A 22,136-nucleotide genomic window follows, 5' to 3' on the forward strand; every position below is an offset into this window, starting at 1 on the left:
CTAAGTAGATGTGATTCTCTCATATACTAAACTCCAGCCCTCACGAAGCAGCACGGATGAAGAGAGACTGAATGAGAAGCTTACAGCACACACACTGCTGCTTACGTGACAGAAAAGGTAATGGTTATGGACCTCTGGGTCAAAAGGTTCAAATCAGTTATACTTTAAGTTGTAAACAGGCTATTTTTTTTTTAAAAGACAAGATGGTAAGTGTTGGTGAAGATGTGAAGAAGTTGGAACCCTAGCGCACCATTTGCTGGAACGCAAAGTGTGCAGCTGCTAAGGGAAACAATACGGAGTTTTCTCAAAAAATTTAAAATAGAACCACCATATGATCCAGAAACTCCCTTCTGGGTAAATTTATCCCAAAGAATTGAAATCAGGATCTTGAAGAGACTTCAGCACTCTCACATTCACTGTAGCATTCTTCACAACAGCCAGGAGACGGAAACAACCTAAATGCCCATCAGCAGAGTGATGGGTAAAGACAGTGTGGTGTATGCATAAAATGCAACGCTATTAAGCCGCACACACAAAAAATTCTGCAGTATGCAACAATATGCATGAACCCTGAGGATGCTACGCTCAGTGAAATAAGCCAGTCACAGAAAGACAAATACTGTGTGATTCCACTTATGTGAGAAAGCTAAAATAGTCAAACCCATAGAATCAAAGAGCAGAATGGTGGTTGTAAGAGCTGGGAGGAGGGGAAATGGGGTGTTGCTGTGGGCATGAAGTTTCAGTTAAGCAAGTTGGTAAGTGCCCGAGATCTGTCCTACGACATTACACGTATCATCAGTAACAGTGTATCACACACTTAAAAATGCATTAAGAGGGTAAATCTCATGTTCAGCATTCATTAACACAATAAAATTGAAAAACAAATAATTTCAGAGACCTAACTCCCCCCCCCAAAAAAAACCCTCAAAACTACCTTGATACATCAACTAAACTTAGCTCAAACACTAAAAAGTAGCACAAAGACCTTTTCTTCTTTTTCAAAGGGCTGGATGAATCACATCACAGTCCGAGTTTGATTTCCTCTCCTTAGAAACAATTCTGATAGCTATCCAAGGCAACTGGGTTCTAGAGATTCCTAACCGTGTGGACAGCGAACAGTGAAGGGCCGTCAACCCCGGAATAAAACGCGGACGTCAAACCGCTACTTTCCTCAATGAGATATTTCACGGAGCCAAAATTGAAACCAAACTCGACTGCATTTCTATTTCATCTGGCTGTCTAAAGAACAGGTAAGCAGACATCATCCACGGCATGTTTAAAAGTCTTCAGGGTCTAGAGAATTTCTACCCCCATGGTTTTTATCTGCAAGCTCAGCTGCTTTTCTTCTCATGTTTTTTTTGGCGGCGCATGAGGGCCAGGGGTTAGGCAGAGGGAACGCAAGGGAAGAACACATGGTGTTAGGAGCAACAGCTCTGAAACCAGGCTCCTCTGAGTTCAAATGCTCCCTTCTTTGCTTTTGAATGCCATCGTCCTGCGCAGGTGACTTGACCCCTCTGAACCTCAGCTTCTTCACCTATAAAACGGGAGAACAGCCCCGACCTACTGGGATCACTGTGAAGATTAAATGAAATTCTGGTTGGAATGTATTTAGCACATGCCTGGTGGTGGTTGTTACAAAATGAACAAAATATATTTATTACTTCGGGTGCTTCAGATTTCTCACTACTTATTGTGCAGAAAATTTATTAACTCCACTTCCAACAAACATTTGAGTTTCCAGCACTGAGTGGGAAAGAGGAGGAGGAACAGACGTGTAATAAAAACAAGTACAGAGGAAGAGACATGTAATAAAACAAGTATAATAAAATCTGAATTGCAGAATCAAGGAGATGAGTAAACAGGTATTCACAGTAATATGAGTACACACACAGTATTATGAATAATTTTCATAATAAAATGTTGGGGAAAAAATTCAATGCAGAACAGAAGAATTAATAGATTATAGAGAATCAGACTGAAAACCATACATAGCAAAGCAAAAAATAACAAAAAAACAAAAAAACTAAAACCAAAAACACCTTGAATGCTATCAGAGCAGTTCTGATTCCTGCTGAGACTCAGACACTGAGATGAACTCCGTCACTCACATGCACAAGAGAACTGTCCCACTGCTAGAACCTGCGTGTCTGGGTCAGAATGCTAACAGGTGGGTGGAGAGAAAGACACTTAGATTCAAGAAAGGCATTGATTTCACAGCTCCCCTCCACCATGTAAACAGGTCATCAATTTCTAGGTCACTGTTTTCCCCAATCAAGTGGCTGAAAACAGCACAGTGTGCTCAATTCTAGGAGCCACAGCACAGCATCCACTGAAGATATGGACGCTGCTTAATTAAAGTGGAAAAGATGTCCCTTTTTTTTCCCCTCCTCCTGCTCTTTTTTCCTGGCTCCTCTGCCATTTGACACAGATTCCCGTATACCTTTCCTTTTGATTCTTCTTATTTTAAAACAAACTTCCATGGGAAATCCAAACTAGGAAGTCAATCATTAATTCCTTGCATGTAAGTTATCCACCCCCAGCAGTAGGTGCCCCCCAAAATGACACACAAATATCGGCTTCATTATCAGCTCCCAACTACCATTCCGTCAAGACCATGGAAGACTTTGGCATAAAGTGCCAGAGGGTTAGGGAGTCCTGTGAGAACAAGAAGCCCAAGTTAGGTTAAAATAAATACAGCAGGCACGCACCACAGCCTACTTTTAACACTGTAATCTGGAAGAAATGACATCCCCAGAGCCTTCTGCGACCTTATGTCATCATGGGTTAGAGATCGACAGTAAGCTTCATCTTTATTGCCCTGATTAGCTTTTATTTTCAAGAATAAATTAGTGTCCTATTAAGAGGAATAACTTTTGCATTGTTTGAGATTCTGAGTTAAAAGAAAGAGTTATAAACATGTGGCTTCTAAGAAATGTAGAGTCACAGACATTTCTTTCATCTCAGTGCCATTTTCACCTCATTTACTAAAGAACAATGGCTCACCTTCTAATATTTCTCTTTTCCTTTATCCTAGTCAAGGACTCTTTTCTAAACCACTTTGCCTCCTGCTGTGGAAATGGTTTGTATTTGTAAAGGTTTGCTCTCAAGAGGGGGAGAAATGGTACTTAACCACTAACCACAGTAGTAAAATGTCCGTAATGTGATATGTTAGTACCCACACGCGATCTATTTCAAGTAAATTGTAGTACAGATGAACTACACTTTAATAATGTGATCCCAGGGCTCCAAAGCCACGACTGGGCCAGTTACGAGCAGTCACGGAGCTGGGATGGAAGTTGGCGCGGTTACAAGAGCCACCAGTGAGCACCTGCGTTACAGCCCTTACTGACATTAAGTCTAATTCTCACCACCACCCAGAAAGGCAGGCATCATCGTCTCCATTTTACAGGTGAGAAAAGTCTGGCTCAGGAAGGTGATGCAACCTTATCGACATCAGACAGGAATTTGGCAAACAGCCTGATCTCCTTGAAGGCGAAATCTGGTGGTTCCGCGGAATTAAGAGTCTATCCAATTTAATGCCACGCCACTAAGACCTTGGGCAAGCTACTTCCCTCCCTAAGACTCAATTCTCTTCATCAATAGAATAAGAAAATATTCCTTGCCCTTCAAAGGTGACAGTAAAGCGAAATAAACCAGGTAATGTACATAGCGCAATGCCCCGCGCCTGGTACAGGAGCAATAACCACCAGCTAAGAAGATGACAACTGCTACATTTTTGTGCCTTTCTGGTAATTTTTACTTCCTAAAATTCCCAGAGTTTTGCTTTTTTCTTTTAACTCATCTGTATTTAAAATATTCTAATACTTATTTCTCAGGACACAACGCATTGAGATGTCAGGTTTGGTTTTTTTTTTGGTTTTTTTTTTTGTTTTTTTGATTGAAGTGTAGCTGATTTACAATGTTGTGTGCTTTTCTGGTGTACAGCACAGTGACTCAGTTATACATATAAACACATATTCCTTTTCATACTTTTTCATTATAGGCTGTTACAAGGTATTGAATGTAGTTCCCTGTGCTGTACAGTAGGACCTGGCTGTTTATCTATTTTATATATATAGTAGTTGGTATCTGCAAATCTCAAATTATCCCTCCCTACCTCCTTTCCCCCCTGGTAACCATAAGTTTGTTCTCTATGTCTGTGAGTCTGTTTCTGTTTTATAAATAAGTTCATTTGTGTCATTTTTTTAGATTCCACATATAAGTGATATCACATGGTATTTTTCCTTCTCTCTCTGACCTCCTTCACTTAGTATGGCAATCTCCAGGGCCATCCATGTTGCTACAAATGGCATGATTTTATTCTTTTTTATGGCCTACTAGAAAAAACCTGAAGAGATATTCATGGTTTGGTTTTGTTTTTTTTTCTGGTAGGCAAGGGAGAGGCAGAAAAGAAAAGAGAGATACTCAAATTCTCATCTTTATCTCCCAGTTCTCAGTCTTAATATCTTGTTCCTCAGTTTTCTCAGTACCATTATATCCTGCGTAGACCAGTTTTGCCCATAGTCCATGCAATCTGAACTATTAATGTATGTATTTATTTATCCTTCTAAGGCAAAAAAAAAATTATTAAAATCCTACCACCAACTTCTCACTTCAAGTATAAAATAGCTCAGATTTCAACATTATAACCATATTAGCCTGGTGGGTAATTCTTTCTGTTTATAGAAATACAGTCATGTGCAAATGATTTATCTCAGCTTCACCTTGTTATAACAAGCTATCAAATTTATATTCCCTATCTGCCATCCAGATGGGTAAATAAACTTGTCAGCTGATTTATAATATAGCAGAGTTTATTTTGCCACAAAACACTGTCTCCTGTTGCTCCGTTCTAAATAATACAAAAAGAGCTTTTACTATGTCTGTTTAATTGACAAAGGTCAGTCAATTTTTTATCCTTTCTGTCTGAACAGCTTTTGTACCAGGTCATAAAACTAAGTTAGAAAATAGTGGCAAAACATTCTTGGCAAACTTTTCCTGAACAGTTGTTTCCCTGAGTCACTGATTCATTCAACACAATATTATTTAGCACCTACTCTGTGCTAGGTATTGTGCCAGATCCTTGAGATAAAAACACGGAGCAAAAACAGACCCAGTGTCACAAAAAAAAAACCCCTGATGCCAAAGAAATTCCATGGGAAAAGAACAAAGTTGGAGAAATAACCCTCCCAGACTTCAGACAATACTGCAGAGCTACGGTAATCAAACCAGTATGGTACTGACACAAAAACAGACATATGGATCAATGGAACAAAATAGAGCTCAGAAATAAACCCACACATCTACAGTCAATTAACCTTTGACAAAAGAGGCAAAAGTATACAAGGGAGAAAAGACAGTCTCTTTGGCAACTGGTTTTGGAAAAGCTGGACAGCTGCATGTAAACTGATGAAGTTAGAACACTCCCTTACTCCATACACGAAAGTAAACTCAAAATGCTTAGACTTAAACAAAAGACAGGACACCATAAAAATCATAGATGAGAACATAGGCAAAACTTTTTCTGACATAAACTGCAGCAGTATTTTCTTAGATCAGTCTCCCAAGACAAAAGAAATAAAAGCAAAAATAAATAAATGGGACCTAATCAAACTTACAACCTTTTGCACAGCAACCCATAAACAATGAAGGGACAACCCACAGACTGGGAGAAAACATCTGCATATGACGTGACCGACAAGGGCTTAATTTCCAAAATATACAAACAGCTCACACAAATCAGTATCAAAAAAAGCAAACAACCCAATCAAAAAATGGACAGAAGACCTATATATACATTTCTCTAAAGAAGACATCCAGATGGCCAACAGGCACATGAAAAGATGCTCAATATCACTAATTATTAGAGAGATGTAAATCAAAACTACAATGAGGTATCACCTCACGTTGGTCAGAATGGCCATCATCAGAAAGCCTACAAATAATACATTCTGGAGAAAAGGGGGAACCCTGCAACACTGTTGGTGGGAATGTAGTTTGGTGCAGCCATTATGGAGAACACAGAGGTTCCTTAAAAAAACGAAAATACAGTTACCATATGATCCAGAAATCCCACTCCTGGGCATGTATATGGAAAACATGAAAACGCTAATTCAAAAAGATAACATGTACCCCAATATTCATAGCAGCACTATTTACAGTAGCCAAGACATGGGCAACCTAGGTGTCCATCAACTGATGACTGGATAAAGAAGACACAATGGAATACTACTCAGCCATAAAAAAGAATGAAATAAAGCCATTTGCAGCAGCATGGATGGACCTGGAGATCATCATACTAAGTGAGGTAAGCCAGACAGAGAAAGACAAATATTACATGATATCACTCATATGTGGAATCTAAAAAACAGCACAAGTGAACTTATTTACAAAACAGAAACAGACTCACAGACGTAGAAAACAAACTATGATTACCAAAGGAGAAGGAGGGAGAGGAATAAATTAGGAGAATGGGATTAACAGACACATGACTGTATATAAAATAGATAAACAAGCACACGGAGCTACATTCAATATTTTGTAGTAATGTATAATGGAAAAAAATTAAAAAAAAGAAAAAATATCTAACTGAATCACTTTGCTATACACCCAGAACTAACACAATATTGTAAATCAACTATACTTCAATGAAAAATGTTTTTAAAAAACCAAAAGACAAAATAAAAGGACAGATCCAGTGTGTGCTCTCATGGAGGTTATAGTCTGGTGGAAAAGACAGAAACACACTGAAGAATCACACGATCACTACAATTGAAACAAGAGTTAGGAAGAGGAGGCATGCACGCCTCGGCCAGGGCTAGAAAGGCGGGTATTCTGCAGGCCTAACATGGCACGACCCAACAAGCTCAGGGAGGCCAGTGGGCCTTCCCAGGAAAGCAACACGAGCTGAGGCATGATTAAAGATGCTCAGTGGTCGAGGAAGTGAAGAGAGGCACGAAGAACATTCTAGAGAGAGAGAAAGCATGCCACATGGAGGAGGCCAGTGTGGCAAGAGCTGAGAGACTGAAGAGAAGCTTGTCATCAGCTGAAGCTGGAAAGGCAGGTGAGAGCCGACGCAGATCCCTGTGGTCACGTTACGGAGACACATTTCTATCCTGAGACCAGTGGGACAGGACTGAAGGGTGGTGATTCGATCTGCCTTGTATCCTGTCTGCAGTGGGGAGACTCTACAGTAATTCACAGTGGAAAGAGATCAACCAATTAGGGAGCAGCTGCAGAAAGATTACGGCAGCCTGGACCAGACCAATGATGAGGGAAATAAATATTTGGAAGGCACAGGTTGACAGGACCAGGTATGAGTACCGCGCTCTGCACGTGAACCCTAGGAATCCTCATGAACACCTGTGGGGCAGATATTCTTTTCTGCATTTTACAGGTGAGGATACTGAGGCGTGCGGAAACCTGTCCAAAGTCCAGGTGGTAAATAACAGAACCAGAACCCAAAGCCAAGGTTATATGACTTCCAAGCCAACTTCAAAATTATTGTCTAATTGTCTAAAAAGTAGAAATACGTTTGAAAAAAAGAACCTCCACAGCAAAGTTTCAGAATTGAAAGCAAAAGCTTCTCGATCTAGTTCATCAAGGTACCAAGTGATGAGCCATGGCATCAGGTTGCCCCTCAGTGACGTGCATTCCCTCTGTAGGCTGACACCACAGAAGGCTTACCTATTTCAACGTATCGACTTGGCAAGTCCCTAATCTCACTGGCGTGCCGTTCCTTCACCGAGCAAATCTAGAAAAGAAATCCAAGGGTTATTTCACTCATTTGATGGAAAACTCTTCAGGACATTTCATCCACTGTCTGATACTTTTGTTAAATTCGCCGCATAGCACTGAAGGCAGAGGGCACAGATTCTACCCTATGACTTCAACGATAGAAATTAATTTCAATGACATACAGCAGCCACGCTTATATCCTCTGACATGATTCCTCAATAAAGTCTTACTCGAAGGCAAAGAAAGAAAGGAAACTATAATTTGGCTTTAACATCTTTCCAATGAACCATTCGCTGCAACTCGACTTGAAGACTACTTCCCCATTATCCAAATAAAGCTCCAGTGGAAGCACAAAGCCAGATGCCCGGCAGCTAATCTGGGCAACATTCACATTAGGTCTTTTCTTTCTGAAGATACATTATTGATTATTTCACGGCTGCTAAATAATACTTTGCAAAAGTGGCACATGCTCCTCTTCTCTCGAGTATATTAAAATCAATATATTATACAATTTAAATCAAGGTTGGCAAACTACAGTCCAGCTCCTGGTCTGTGTTTTTACGGCCTGTAAGCTAAAAATACTTTTTGTATATTTAAGGGCTTGAAGGGATGAAAAGGAAGAAGAAAGGAAGGAAGGGAGGGAGGGAAAAACAAAAACAGAAATTAAAAGAAAGAAAGAAAGATAGACAGATAGATAGATTCAGCAGAAATGGCACATAGCATGCAAAGTTTAAAATATTTACTGCCAGCCCTTTACAGAAAAAGTTTGCCAGCCCTGTTTTAAATTATATGTACACAACAAATTATATGTAATTTATCACATTATACACACACAGATAAATATATACACATACATGTATTTATCACTCATACAACACGTGTGTGTTAGCAATGGTTGTTGTAGAGCAATGACTATGAATACTTTCTACTTTCTCTTCTGTACTTTCTTTCTTTTTTTTTTTTTTACTTATTTTTTAAGTGGAGGCACTGGGGATTGAACCCAGGACCTTGTGTATGCTAAGCAGGCACTCTACCACTGAGCTATCTCCTCGCCCTCTGCTGTACTGTCTAAAGTAAGCATAGTCTATTTTGTATTGAGAAATAAGAAGAAATTCACAAATGCTCAGCCATCCAGGAAAGACTGAACCTCAAAGTTAAGTTCTGATCCTATACAATTTTCACCAGGGATCAAGTTTTTTTTTTTTTCCATCTTGCTTGCAGATCGTACTGAATGTGTTATTTCACAACTGCAACCCTAAGTATAGTTAAAATATGAAAAATTCTAAAATACTGACAAATCCAAAGGAAAAAAACAAGTAATATTGGTTTTCCCAAAACAAAGTGAACATTACTAACAATCCTTTTTGGGGGGGAGAAGCTATTTTTATTAACCTAACAATACTACAGATAATATAATACATTACCTAAATATTCTTATATAATTCTTTAAAGTCCTTACAGTATTTCATTACATGAATGTACTAAAACTTATTTACTAAATCCTCTTTTGGACATTAGATTTTTTGCTTCTATCTCTAATACAAGCAATAGTGGGAACAGCACACTTGTGTATAAGACTTTTGGACTTCAGTTTCCTTGGCATGAATTCCTGAAGGAGGAGTGGCAGACCAATGGGGATGCACATTTTCACAAGGTTTGGTTTTGCCTGTTTTATACACATGTCCAAACTGCTGTCCAGAAATGCAGTGACTACATGACAGCACCGTCACCCCCGGTGTCCGGGGGACTGGTTCCAGAACCCTCACGGACACCCAAATCCACGGACGCTCAAGTCCCTCATATAAAATGCCACTGTATTTGCATATAACCCCCGCACATCCTCCAGTGCACTTCCAGTCATCTCTAGACTAGTTATAACACCGCATAGAGTGGAGGTGCTGTGTAAATAGTTGCCAGTGTGCAGCAAATTCAAGTTTTGCTTTTTGGAACTTCCTGGAATTTTTTTTTTCTGAATATTTTCAATCTTGCTGATCAAGGCACACAAAGGGCAGGCTTTCAAAGGGTTTGAAGGAGAATAACAATAAAAAAAATAGCAATATTACTTAGCACTTTTGAGCAACTACTGGGCACCAGTCTTGAGTTAAGGGCTTTGTAAATCAGAATACAGCTCTGTGCTTAGGAAGATTATGGGCCAATTGGGGAGACACAATTTACAAGGCATTCTCCTCAAGTGCGAAGGGGAAGTGCAGAAGTATACAGCAGGGGCATCTGCAGCAGGGATGAAGGCTTCCTGGAAGAAGTGTCGTGTAAGTTAAAGTAGGAGATACAAGACAGGTGCAAAAGGGCCACTGGACCACATGGGGCTCTCAACTGCAAGGTACTCAGACAGAAGCAGAGTGTGTGGGGGAAGGAGGGGACAGAGTTGCAGATGGAGAGGGACACAGGGCAGTGGTGGTGGGGATCATGCAGAAGCTTGGAAGCCAGGTCAAGAAGGAGGATGTCACCCTATGAGCAATGAGGATCCCTGGAGGGGTTTAAAGAGGGGACTGACATCATCTGCTCTGCACTCTGGAAAGAGCATCCTGGCTGCACAGAATTAAGGTGGGGGCAAAACTAGAGCCAGGGGGACCTGACAGGGGGCTGGAGAGAAGTGCAGAGATCTGAGAGATGGTGACAGAACTTGAGGACGACCCAGGCCTCTTCTAATCCTCCGACAGCCCTGAAAGGTGATGCCATTCACCCTGATCTAGAGGCTCTGAGGGCTGCCCAGGGCCACAAAGCTGGAGGCCTGACGGTGTCTCTGGCCATGCCACAGCCTCTCTCAAGACAAGGACAAGTGACACTCCTGGCAGCCGGGTCATGGCCTGTTGTACCCCGCTCAGCGCTGTGGTCTGAGCGCTCATCCCAGGACCTGCCTCACAGACAGCTGGGAGCCCCTGCCGCTGGATGGGGTAAAGGACCACCCTCCGCTCACGTGCTGCGTGAGAGCAGATGGATGATTTCAGGATCCTTCACATCGACAGGTTCGTTCTCATCTGCGAACTCTCGTGTGCTTCGTCCAACTGTCTCCCCAGCTCCTCCCCTCCGTGTCTAACAGGAGCTCAAGTGCACACATACCAAACCACCTCTGCCCTTTCTCCTCGGACCATCTCCATCAGCAGCCTTTCCCATTTCAGCAGAAGGCAGCTCCGTTTTTCAGTGGCTCAGGTGAAAACAAAGCTGCCCCGGGCATCTTTCTTTTTCTTACATCCCACATCCCATCATCAGCAAGTATCGAGGGGTCAACTGGCAAAATAAATGCAGAACCCAGCCAGTCCTCACCAGCTGCACCGGGCTGAGCCAAGACGCTGTGATCTGTTTACCCGACGTTACTGCAGCAGCCTGCTGACCAGTCTCCCCTGTTTCCTGCCCCTCAGCTGCTGAGCTCCACATAGCAGCCAGAGTGATCCTTTCAAAATCCAGGTTAGGTCATTTGACTAACTCCGCTGCTCGAAACCCTCTGCGGGCTTCCCATCTCACCCGAATCAAAGCCAACGATTTCACAAAGCCCCGTGAGCCCCTACAAGACCTGCTCCACCACGACACCCCTCGCTACCTCCCTCCATCCCCCTCCTCCTCGTCCAGCCCTCTCCTTCACACCTGCTCCGCCTGCTCTGGCAGTACTGGCTCCCTTTATGCTCCACAAAGACTCACCCATCACACTCCTGCTTCAAGAATTTTTGCTGGCTGCTCCCTGTGCTGACACCCTCCTCCCCCAGAGCTGCATGGTGTCCGCCCTCCAGATCTCTGGCCAGATGACGTTAGTTACGAGAGATGCCTTCCCTGGAATGCCCTATATTAAACGGCACCTGCCCAGACCCCCTTTCCCTGTTTTACTGCCCTCCTTGGTATTTACCACCACCACCATGGCATATTTACTTGCTTGTCCGTCTTCCTTCACTAGAATGCAAATCTGCCCAGAGAGGGAAGCCGTCCATTGGTTTAATTATGTACCTGCAACAACAGAACCTTGCCTGGCACGCCAAAGGAACCCGGGTGGCACGGACGAGCAGGTGGAATGGCCAGCTCTCATCACACCTCACTACGCTGTTGTGGTCATTCCTCCCCAGGAACCCGCTCTCTGTGCCCTCTCTCCTCTTCCCTCAGCGGAACACTGTAACATTCTGAACTGAGAAGTGCTCAACGTGCTACCAACTGAGTCTGAACAAAAGGAATTCCCAACATAATTAACATCTGGCGTGAAAAATTATACGTGAGTTGGACCGTGATTTGGGCACAGCAGAAGCGCATTCGTTTCCCATGGCCGCTAACAGATTACCCCAAACTTGGTGGTTTAGAGCAACAGACATCCATTCTGAGTTCTGGAGGCCAGATGTCTGAAACCAGCTTCCCTGGGCCAAGATCAGGGCATCGGCAGGGCCGCGCTCCCTCCAGAGGCTCTAGGGAAGAACTGCTTCTTACCTCCTCTAGCTTCTGCCGGCTGCCGGCATCCTTGGCGGCATCGCCCCAGTGCCCGTGTCCGTGGTCACACTGCCTCCTCCTCCTCCGTAGCTCCCTCTTCTAAGGACACTGCGTTTAGTGCCCACTCAGAGCATGCAGGCTCATCTCCCCATCTCAAGGTGCTCGATTAGTCACATCTTTTGCCCTACTCTTTTGCCACACAGAGAGACACCTAAGGTTGCGGGAATTAAGACCTGCTATCTTTGGGGACCATTATGCAGCCTAATGGTAGCATTTCCGGTAGCAATCTGCAAACTTCTTACATGGTCCCTACAGGCTAATTTCCTTTGTCTTTCACCAAAAAAAAAAAAAAAAAAAAAGAAAATCACAAGTTTAAGACAAAGAAAAAAGCCACTTGGTCCATTTAAGAAATTTTTAAAATATCAAGAAAATAATAAGTTTATGGGGTCAGTAACTACACACATGGGATACAGAGACGGGGGATCTTTTTTTGTTTTTTAAATCCTAGACTATGGGGCACGGCCTCCTTCTTGACACCCTAAGCGTGAATCATGTTGTGTTCACTTAACCCAGGAAAACACTTACCACACGTTCAGTGAAGAAAGAGCCTGAATCATGTCAACGTGCAGGCCCGGAGGACCTGGCCTCAAACTAACAATGCTTATCTTGGTCATAACAATCACTGCATTAGTCCTTTTTAATGCTTTCTTCTCCCTAGAAGAATTTTAAATGGCCACATCTCGCTCATGACTTTTCTAGAATTTTACAGCACAATGGCAGCTGATGGCTATTGAGCACAATATGTCAGATTCTATGCTATGCTTTTCATTGAATCCCCCCAAGACGTGTGATGACACAATTAGTGTCCCCATTTTGCAGATGAGGCGAGTAAGGCTCAGAGTGGGTCCCACAGGCAGTAAGTGGATACGCTGGAATGGATCCCAGGTCTGTCTGACTCCAAAGCCTGAGCTCTTCCGTGAGACTACTGCTCGGATAGTTTCTCACACTGTTTTTAGCTCAGCTAAGTTTTAGCTGACTTTGTTTACATGAAGCTATATATTTTTTTAAAGGGACACAAACAACTTTTGGCTCTGAATTATCTCATGCAGACAGGCACTAGTAGGCATGAGATAAAGGTGAATGAACTTTGGGCCCCCTTTTGCAGAACAGCTACATTTCATTTACCCAGGCACATAAAAGGCAGATAATTATGCACGATTCAACAGCCCTAAATCTTATCATCAATAGTAAGTCTGGTCCTCTACTCTGCAAAACAATTAGCAAGCAGGCAGGATGACTTAGTGTCAACCTTCTTTCTCTACCATTAGGTCTAATGAAGAAGTTCGGGATCAAAGCTAAGGGAAGTGGACAGAACAAGAAAGCAAGGGACGCAGGTGAACCACAACACTAACCACATGCCCTATAAATTGCTAAGGCCAACCAGGTTATGGGGGAAAGAAAAGATAGAAAAGGCAGCACCATTCTGGACACAACAAAGTTCACGATGTGATCTGCATGGCATGGAAAAGGGCAGATCTTAAAAGTTACACCCATAAAAGAATTTGAATATTAAATGATTATCACAGGACGATAATACGCAGGCGAAAATATTCTGGCTCCGAGAAACCATTCGAGAACTCATGTTCCTCTGGACCACCTTCAGTAGATCTACAACCACATGGACTTATGAAAAAGACGAGCAAAGCCACCTTGACAGACGTCCCCCAGCCGATAATCAGGGTCACGCTGTCCTTCCAGCAGAGGCTGCAGGGGTACATATCGGGGCGCAGACTTATATCATCCCGGGGCACGTTGGTGATTCTCTGTTTGGAGGTGATGTCAAAAATCTTCACACCCTGGAAAAGAAGACAGCATTCAGCAACCTCTACTCGGGAGGAGGACAGTAAAAGAGAAGTTATTAACGACCACCAGTCTTTCCGCCAATGATACCAGCACTGCAAAGCACTGACAGTATTTACTGAGCACTGCGGGGAGCTGTGCTGCTGGGAGCCGCGCAACGGGAACGTTCCTCCTCCACACGAACCTGGGAAAACCCAAAACAAAAGAAAACCTCCATCTTTCTTTCCAGGCAAACAAGACTTTACGAGTGGATGGCGCAGGCGACTCTAGTCCAACACACGTGTGATATGTACAGATATCAACAGCTGCATTTCCAAAATGACAGACAAGTGACGTTTCTAATCGTATTGTTCCACCACAACTGTGGGGTTTGGTGTTCAGAAAAGCTTTGAATCCAAAAAGTCACTATGGAAAAAAAAAAAACAACTCCACCTGACATTTTAAAGTACTCAGATGGAAACATCAAGCCGGCAGCGAAATGAAAATAAAGCAAGAGGCCACACGTCTTTACCTTGACTGCGACCCAGGAGAAGTAAGAAAAGTCCTGACTAGCACAGTAGATTCTGCGAGTTTCTAGCCTTTAAAACTGAAGAGAACTGATTTGCTAAATGATACCTCCAAATTCCAAAAGAGGGGCCAGACGTCCAAATGGAAATTTTTAAACTTTCAACTTGGCCGTGACTCAGACTTAGTAAACTTGAAATAAGTGAAGCACCAAAAATGAGGATCCACTTTTTGAAAGGCCTGGGAGTAAAAGAAAAGGCAGCAATATCCTGCCCTTGTTTCTTATCAGCTGGCACTTGCCCTTGGCTAACAGGAAAATGGTATTTTCAAGACCACGTTCCCCATGCAGCCTTTCAATTATTAAGATGCCTTTTCATTTTCTGGGCTGTTCTCCATGCCTTGGGTTTCTTACTCTAAAATCGAGTCCAGAGTATGTTGGCAATTACTCTCTAATGAAAGCCCAAAGCAATCTCATTTCTCTCCCCTTCCGGGTATGATCTCCACCGCCACGTGTATCCTTCAGAAACGGCGGCGGCAGGGGTGGCAGCTCCTCCCTGGGTCACGGCCCTCTCGGGTCGCCCGCCCTCCCGGCTCTGACCCAGCACCAGGGAGACGGAGGCGCGGTTTTACCATATTATTGGCCCAGGCGATCAGATGGCCTCTCCACTTCACACTCCTGATGTTCCCTTCCCCTTCGTGCAGAACGGAAGACTTCCACCTGCTCATCCAAGAGCGCTCGAAGAGCAGCAACTGAGGGCAAATATCATGACACAGAACTTTAGAACCCGAGAATCATACATTAAACTCCTTATTACTTTTGTCTGCCCATACACCACATAACAAGTCATTCTCAACACTTGAAATGTAGACTTACAGTAGGACGTGATTTGCATTTTGGAAAGTATTTCCAGTCTCTCTTATCTCATCCAGGACACTGATTAAGAATGTGTGAGTGCTGCGGCTACTACCAGGTCCCGCCACAAGATGGCACCAAAATACCAAAATTCATGGAAAATAATGTCTATTAGATTTTTATCACAGAAGGTTCTTCAAATAATTGATCAAGAATTTATTTAGTAAATTGGGAAATCAAAGCCTTATCATTTTTTCCCTGAAAATAAGATATTAGCCACAGATTAACCTGCAGTAATTAGAAGTGGTCTGTCTTACACTTAACCCAAGAAAAGGAATTTAACAATGACTTTTGAGCAGTAATTCAAGTAAGTCATAGCGTAAGAAAATTTTGCTGTAGGATTAAACTTCTTTAAAAATTTGAGAATAGCTACTGTCTTTATTTTAAAAGAAAGAATCAATAATAAATCTGCTGGGGTGGGGAGGGCATAGCTCAAGTGGTGGAGCATATGCTAAGGTCCTGGGTTCAATCCCCAGTATTTTCTCTAAGAATAAATAAATATAAGTAAACCTAATTACTTCCCCCTACCAAAGGAAAAAGAAAAAAGAAAAAAGAAAAAAGAAAAAAGAAAAGAAAAGAAGTCTGCTAAATAAGTTTTACTACCAAAAATAACTGGTCGAAACCACTACATAAAGATATAGTTCTAATTCATGCATTATTAAGGATACAACAGAAATTTTTGTCTTGATCTATCCAATTTAAATCCTATAAGGAAAGACTTTAATACAATATATAAATTAATATATACAAGATATAGTTTATACAATGTATAACTTATAATATACAACTTTAGACATGTAGTCCTGAAATACAAGGTTATTTTTAAAGGTAAATACTGATGAGAGAGTCCATAACAGAACTTTTTACATTCCCATCCGAAGAGTCAATTTCCATGTACCTTGGTATATCCCACTCCCCCAAAAAAGGGGGAAAGCAGGTAATAGTAGAGACTAAATTCACATTTTATTTATATTTCTTTTATCTCTTTCTCAATAGTTAGGCTCCTACAGTCAGAAGGGGCAGAAAAAGGAGAAAAACACCCTAAAATTAATGAAGTGCCCATCTTCACAAATAAGCCAAGGTTAGTCACTTTAAAATGCCGGAAATGTTTCCAGTTCTCTGTTACCCATGCAAAAGCAAGGTGGCCTAACAACATGCACAGGGGAGACCGGAGGCAGAGCTTTTACTGAACAGAGGTGGTACTGGGTTCCCATCAGACAGTACTCCTCTACATACTCAAAGACCTTCTGACCATCTCACCCTCCCCTGACCTAGGAGCTAAGGAATCACCACCACCGCACCTCCCTGCCCCCCCGTGAGCAACGCTTCCGTACGGCCTCCATCCGTCACTCATCCTCTCCCTTGGTCATCACGCAGAGAACAGAGCCAAGGCGGCCGCTGACTGTGTGCGGTATCTTGTGAAGGGATAGGTCTGAAATTGGGAACGGAGGTAAAAGCCTCAAAACATCACCCCTGCCACACACAAGATCACACTCCGTTAAAGACAGGTGCTAAAGACAATTGTACTAACCATGAGGAGGTGATCTGATCAAAATGTCATCTTCCATTTGGGTCAGGCCGAGGGGACTGGTCACCTGTTGGCAGGGATGGGTGGCTGCATGGCCAGGGGGAAAGTGGTGGAACATGGGGGGCATCAAACTCCCCGCCCTCACTGATACCCACCTAGAAATGACCAACGCAGCATTAAAAGGGGAATGATCTGCACCTGCGTGAGAAAAATGAACTCTACACCCAATTTTAAATTAGAAATTCTGTAAAATAGGAGAGAAAGAAGAGCCCAGGGGAGGCTGTGACTCAATTCATTACAAGATAAAGCTCGCCTCGGTCAGGTATACAGCAGAATGCCAAGATGCACCCACGCTCGGCACAGTGGGGGCTGGAGGTGACAGGAGGCTCAGGGAGAATCTTGGCCAGGGACTCACGGGCCTTGATCGGCAGTGACCACGTCACAGCTGAACAGCCCCTCCTGCCATCACTTGGAGACAGCTTGGAAGGAAAAAGCAGGCAGGCTGGCACAAGAGGGCACCTACCAGGGGTAGGTGTGCCAGTTATGTGAGGTGGAAACTGCAAACTGCCTTCATAAACACAGAAAGCAAGCTTTTTTTTTTTTTTTAATATCATCAGTTTACAATGTTGTGTCAATTTCTGAAGTACAGCATAATGTTTCAGTCGTCCATATACATACATATATTTCTTCTCATTATAGGTCACTACAAGATATTGAATATAGTTCCCTGTGCAGAAAGCAAGCTTTAAAGAAAACACAGCACTTTTCTGCAGCACCAATGATTCCATTCTTTGGTAGCCATTTCCCCAACAGACAACTGTGTTCCAATTCAGCCGAAACAAAAACATCAAACTTCCTTCTCCCACACTTGTCCAGAAGAAAAGATCTGGACAGATTCTCACCAAAATCTGCAGACAAATTCACAGCAACTTCCAGTAAATACTGAGCTAACAAGAAGAAACACTACTGAATGGAATGGAAAAATTTCAGTCCTTGAAAACAATAAAACTTATCTAGGGAATAAGAACAAATCTTCCCTCCCACTCCTGACTCCACATGAATGAGACCTTCCAGAAAGCAGAGAACTTAAAAAATAATTCTCCTTGGTCTCAGGTGATGAGAAAATTAAGCAAGAAATTAGTAACAAAGGATAAGAAAAGCAAAGCAAAACAAAAGACAGAAAAAAATAGTCTCTCACTGGGTAAAAGAGGAAATCAAACTTCAGCCAGAACATTTTGAAAATGCAAATACAAACCCCACAAACCTACACTTTAGGGGGCGCAATCAAAGTTGTAAACAAGGAAAGCCCGTAGCTCTAAAAGTCAATAATGAACAAGAACAGATGTGCACGTACTAGTTACACGGCGAAAACTAAAACACTTCACTGAGGGGTGTAAAAGGAGAACTAAATAAATGGAAAGATGCATTATATTCCTGGAGAAGACTCAAAATTCTCACTGAAAAGCTTAAGTCTTACTAATAAGTTCACTTCTGATTTGAACGCAAAGCCAAAGAAAATCTGAACGGAATTATTTCTAGAACTTCCAAAATGCTATGAATTCATTTGAAAACATGTGACAATCACCAGAGTATTTTTGTTTGTTTCCTGTGGGGGAGGGAGGTCATTAGGTTTATTATTTTATCTATTTTCGTTAACGGAGGTACTGGGAACTGAACCCAGGACCAACTGCACGCTAAGCACGTGCTCTACACCCTCCCCACAAAGAACATTTTTTAAATTAAGCAATCTGAAGGCTACGGTGTGGAGCTGCCCTGCCAGACAGTGAAACAGTTTATGAAATGAACACCCCAAACAGTAGAGCTGTGGTCCTAGAATTGACAGATAAAGGAAAAAGGAAAGAAAGAACTGACAAAGATGAATCAAAATGATAAGGTCAGACACTGGGAGTGGAGGTGTCTGTGCGTGTATGTGCACGCGTGTATATGCATGTGTGCCTGTGTGCCTATGTGTGTGTGTGTGTGTGCGTGTGTGTGCGCGCGCGCGCGCACGCGTGCATGCGTGCAGGGAACAAGGTGTCCTCATGTTACCGAGCAGTACCGTCTTACCATCTTTCTGGAGGACCCTTCAGCATTATGGACTCAAAGCTTTAAAAATGACCCTAGAAGTCCACACCTAGAGATGTATGCTATGAAGTGATCGGATAGGTGAGTAAAGATTTATGTCAAGTTATTTACAACAGCCAGAAATGGGCTGAGTAAAATGTGGTGGCTTGGCAGCTGAAGAGTAGGCAGGCATCCGTCTTTAAGTGATTTTACATACGTACACTTTTTAACAGCGTATTAACTAAAAAAGCAGATTGCAAAACAGTATTCAACAGGATGACCTTTAAATAAAATGTGTATGTACATCATATTTTAAAAACCCAAAAGATACATTACAAAGTAATCACAATTCATTGCAGATAGAAGGGATAGGAGATTTTCTATTATTCCTATTTGATAATTACTCTGCACGGACCACATGAATTATTTTCATAATGTTAACAGATACGGGGATGAAAATCCATCCTCTGATTTTTCACAGTCAGGATAACTTAGGGGACTATCTGAAATAAGACAATAAAACTACCCAAGATTCACAGGAACTGAGAGAAAGAAGGAATGTCTGAGAGAGACTGACTATGCAGTAGAATTAATTCACGTAAACTCTTCCTACTTTTTAAATAAGACATTAACTTGTTCAGAAAATTGTTAGTAGGGTCTTGTTGCAATTCCAGTCACAAGAAAACTCACTCCAGTCCATCCTTTCTGCTGTGGTGAGTGTGCTTTTTGTCATGGGAGGAGGTGGAGGGCACTGGACCCTGGTTTCCCTTTGTCTCCTGCTCCAGCTCCAAGGAAACTTCCAGCAGAGGGCAGGAAGAAAAGGAGAGGATTCTGAATTCCATCTGAGTTTCCAGACTTCTATTACAATAAATCTCGTGTACCCTGCTCTGACATGAGTCAAAGGAGCAGAGAAGCTTCTCTCTTAATGTTATTTTTACAGTACAGACGGCACAGGACGTTCCACGCCACTGATGGATGCTCAAATGCAGGATGGAGGGGGGGATATACGAACTTCTGTAAGTGAAATAAATTTTAACTCATTTCCATTACAATTTTAGACGTGATTTATGTTATTTTCTCATAGTTTTCAAATAGCAGTAGTTTTGTCAACTTTAACTTTGTTTCTGAAAGATAAGAAATAATCTGTAACCAAACAGATATTTCTTTTAAATCTATTAGAGAAGATCGTCACCTTGGAGAATCCTTTCGTAAGTCAGATAATTTCCCCCTAATTTCCCAGTTCTATATACGTTTTCACGTCATGCTGGTTCTCAGCCATGGGATAATGAGGACCATAGTGTATCTAGTTCACTGAGATCCATGGATTTACTCCTCATCCCCCCAGCAGACTGTAAATCCATTGGGGAAAGAAACCACATCTTAAGTGGACTTTGTTAGACACACAAGGAATAACAAATATTAAGCAGAGTAGGCTTTCCTCGATCTGCTAGGCATGGCCCCATCCTTGTTGTCCAGACACATCACGTATTTGCTACAGGAGGAGCTACGTCATTCCCAAATCCTCAGCACACCTTTAGTTGCGTCCCTAAACTATTTTAGACATGTTGGAATCTGCCTTAATCTCACAAATCTAAAGGAAAGAACTGTGGGACTGACTCATCCACTGAATACATCCACACTGGGAGAAAGGGCTCATTTATACTGACGCCGTGTCCTACTCCTCAAACGTCAGTCTCTTTCCCTCTGCTCGATGCCAGAGGATGTAACTTGTGCACCACTTGTCAAAAATAACGTTAGTCCTTCCCTATTCGGTTTGGGTAACCGCAGCTCCTTGATTCCAAGGATGCCCACTGGCCTCTCGCATGGCCTGAGCAGTGAGTCCCTGGGATGGGTCTGGACTCCTGCATGAGGCTCTCTGGTTTGTCACAGTGCCTGCTTCTCCTAGTTGTCCCCCCACCACCACCACCGCCCCCACCCTGCCTTCTCTCCCCGATGTTACCTGCCTGGCCCCTTGGAGCATTTATTTCTGCCTTCCCTCTCCGCTTTATTGACTCACAAGTCCTACCTTCTAATACCTGCATAGTATAAAACCTTAAATGTCACCTGGTGATGATGGAATTATTCCCATTACTGTCCTTGGAAACTTTCCCAACACAACTCTGCTGTCCATGCAGGATTTGATGGATAACATTCTGCAGGATGTACAGTTTCACACAGAAGGGTTTAGGATTTTTGAATCCCAATCTATGAGAATTTCTGGTAGAAACACACTGTCTGGCAGGAATGCCAAGGAAAGTTCTGCTTCAGTGATTTAAAAAAAAATGCTGCTTTTCTTACAAACGTGCTACGTAAATCTAACTACCACCAAACTATCTGCCTGTATTTCGCTGACATTTAATAAAATCCATTTCTTTCTTCCAGCCATAAAACTGCCTGGAGACCTACTGAGCACGAATGTTCTACAAAGCATTTTAGAGGGTAAGCCATTGAGTGAACTGCCCTTAAAAGGAACTGGTTAAGTTACCTGGTTCGTCTTCCACCTCCTGGAATATTGAATTGTCATTATCACAATACTGAGAGCCATTTAAGCTCAATGGGAGCTAAGCACAGAGAGAGGAAAAACTGTTTCCAAGAGGTCTATTTTTTGTGGGAAAGAGTATTTCAGGGCTTTATTTCCCATAAATCCACATTCTGGCAGTCAGCACTCTCGGTACTTATATTTCAATAGGAGCCCTCACATCCTCAGCAATATACTTTTTTCTGCTACGTCCTGGGTGGATAAATCTATCTAGTACTTTTCCTACAGCAGAGTGGTTAGGATGTACATCCCAGAATCTTCCACCCATGGGGCAGGGCTCCGATCGGGCTATAACCCAGCTGATGACCTGGTGGTGTTAACACCCTCCTTGATGGAGGAAAGGGAGTGTGATGGGCCCCTTTTTAATCGTCTTGTGGTCTTTCAAGTACATAAATCACTTGAGTCAGTTGCCCTCAATACCAGCAACCCCGCCTGCTCTGAGGCTGGGGTATAAGCCCACGAGAGAGCAGGGTGGTGGCTGGCTGCTGGCAGCAGATAACAGCCTTGGATCTTGATGGAGACAAGAGCGATGAAGAAGAACCCCGCAGAGCAGGGAGGGCCTTTGATTT

At 42.6% G+C, this 22,136-nt stretch overlaps 1 protein-coding gene across 3 annotated transcripts in view; it reads right to left on the reverse strand.

Annotated features, from left to right (window-relative positions):
* The window catches only part of VPS41 (VPS41 subunit of HOPS complex), a 178,280-nt gene that overhangs the window by 58,849 nt on the left and 97,295 nt on the right, over window positions 1-22,136 (reverse strand). For all 3 annotated transcript variants that reach the window (XM_045510866.2, XM_074367685.1, XM_045510843.2), the window contains exons 8-10: window positions 15,154-15,273; window positions 13,869-14,015; window positions 7,687-7,753 (exon numbers count right to left, since the gene is read on the reverse strand). In XM_045510866.2, coding sequence (XP_045366822.2) covers window positions 7,687-7,753; window positions 13,869-14,015; window positions 15,154-15,273 — 334 coding nt within the window. The remainder of the gene's footprint in view (window positions 1-7,686; window positions 7,754-13,868; window positions 14,016-15,153; window positions 15,274-22,136) is intronic.

This window comes from Camelus bactrianus, chromosome 7, assembly GCF_048773025.1.
Source record: "Camelus bactrianus isolate YW-2024 breed Bactrian camel chromosome 7, ASM4877302v1, whole genome shotgun sequence".
Classification (NCBI taxonomy): Eukaryota; Metazoa; Chordata; class Mammalia; order Artiodactyla; family Camelidae; genus Camelus; species Camelus bactrianus.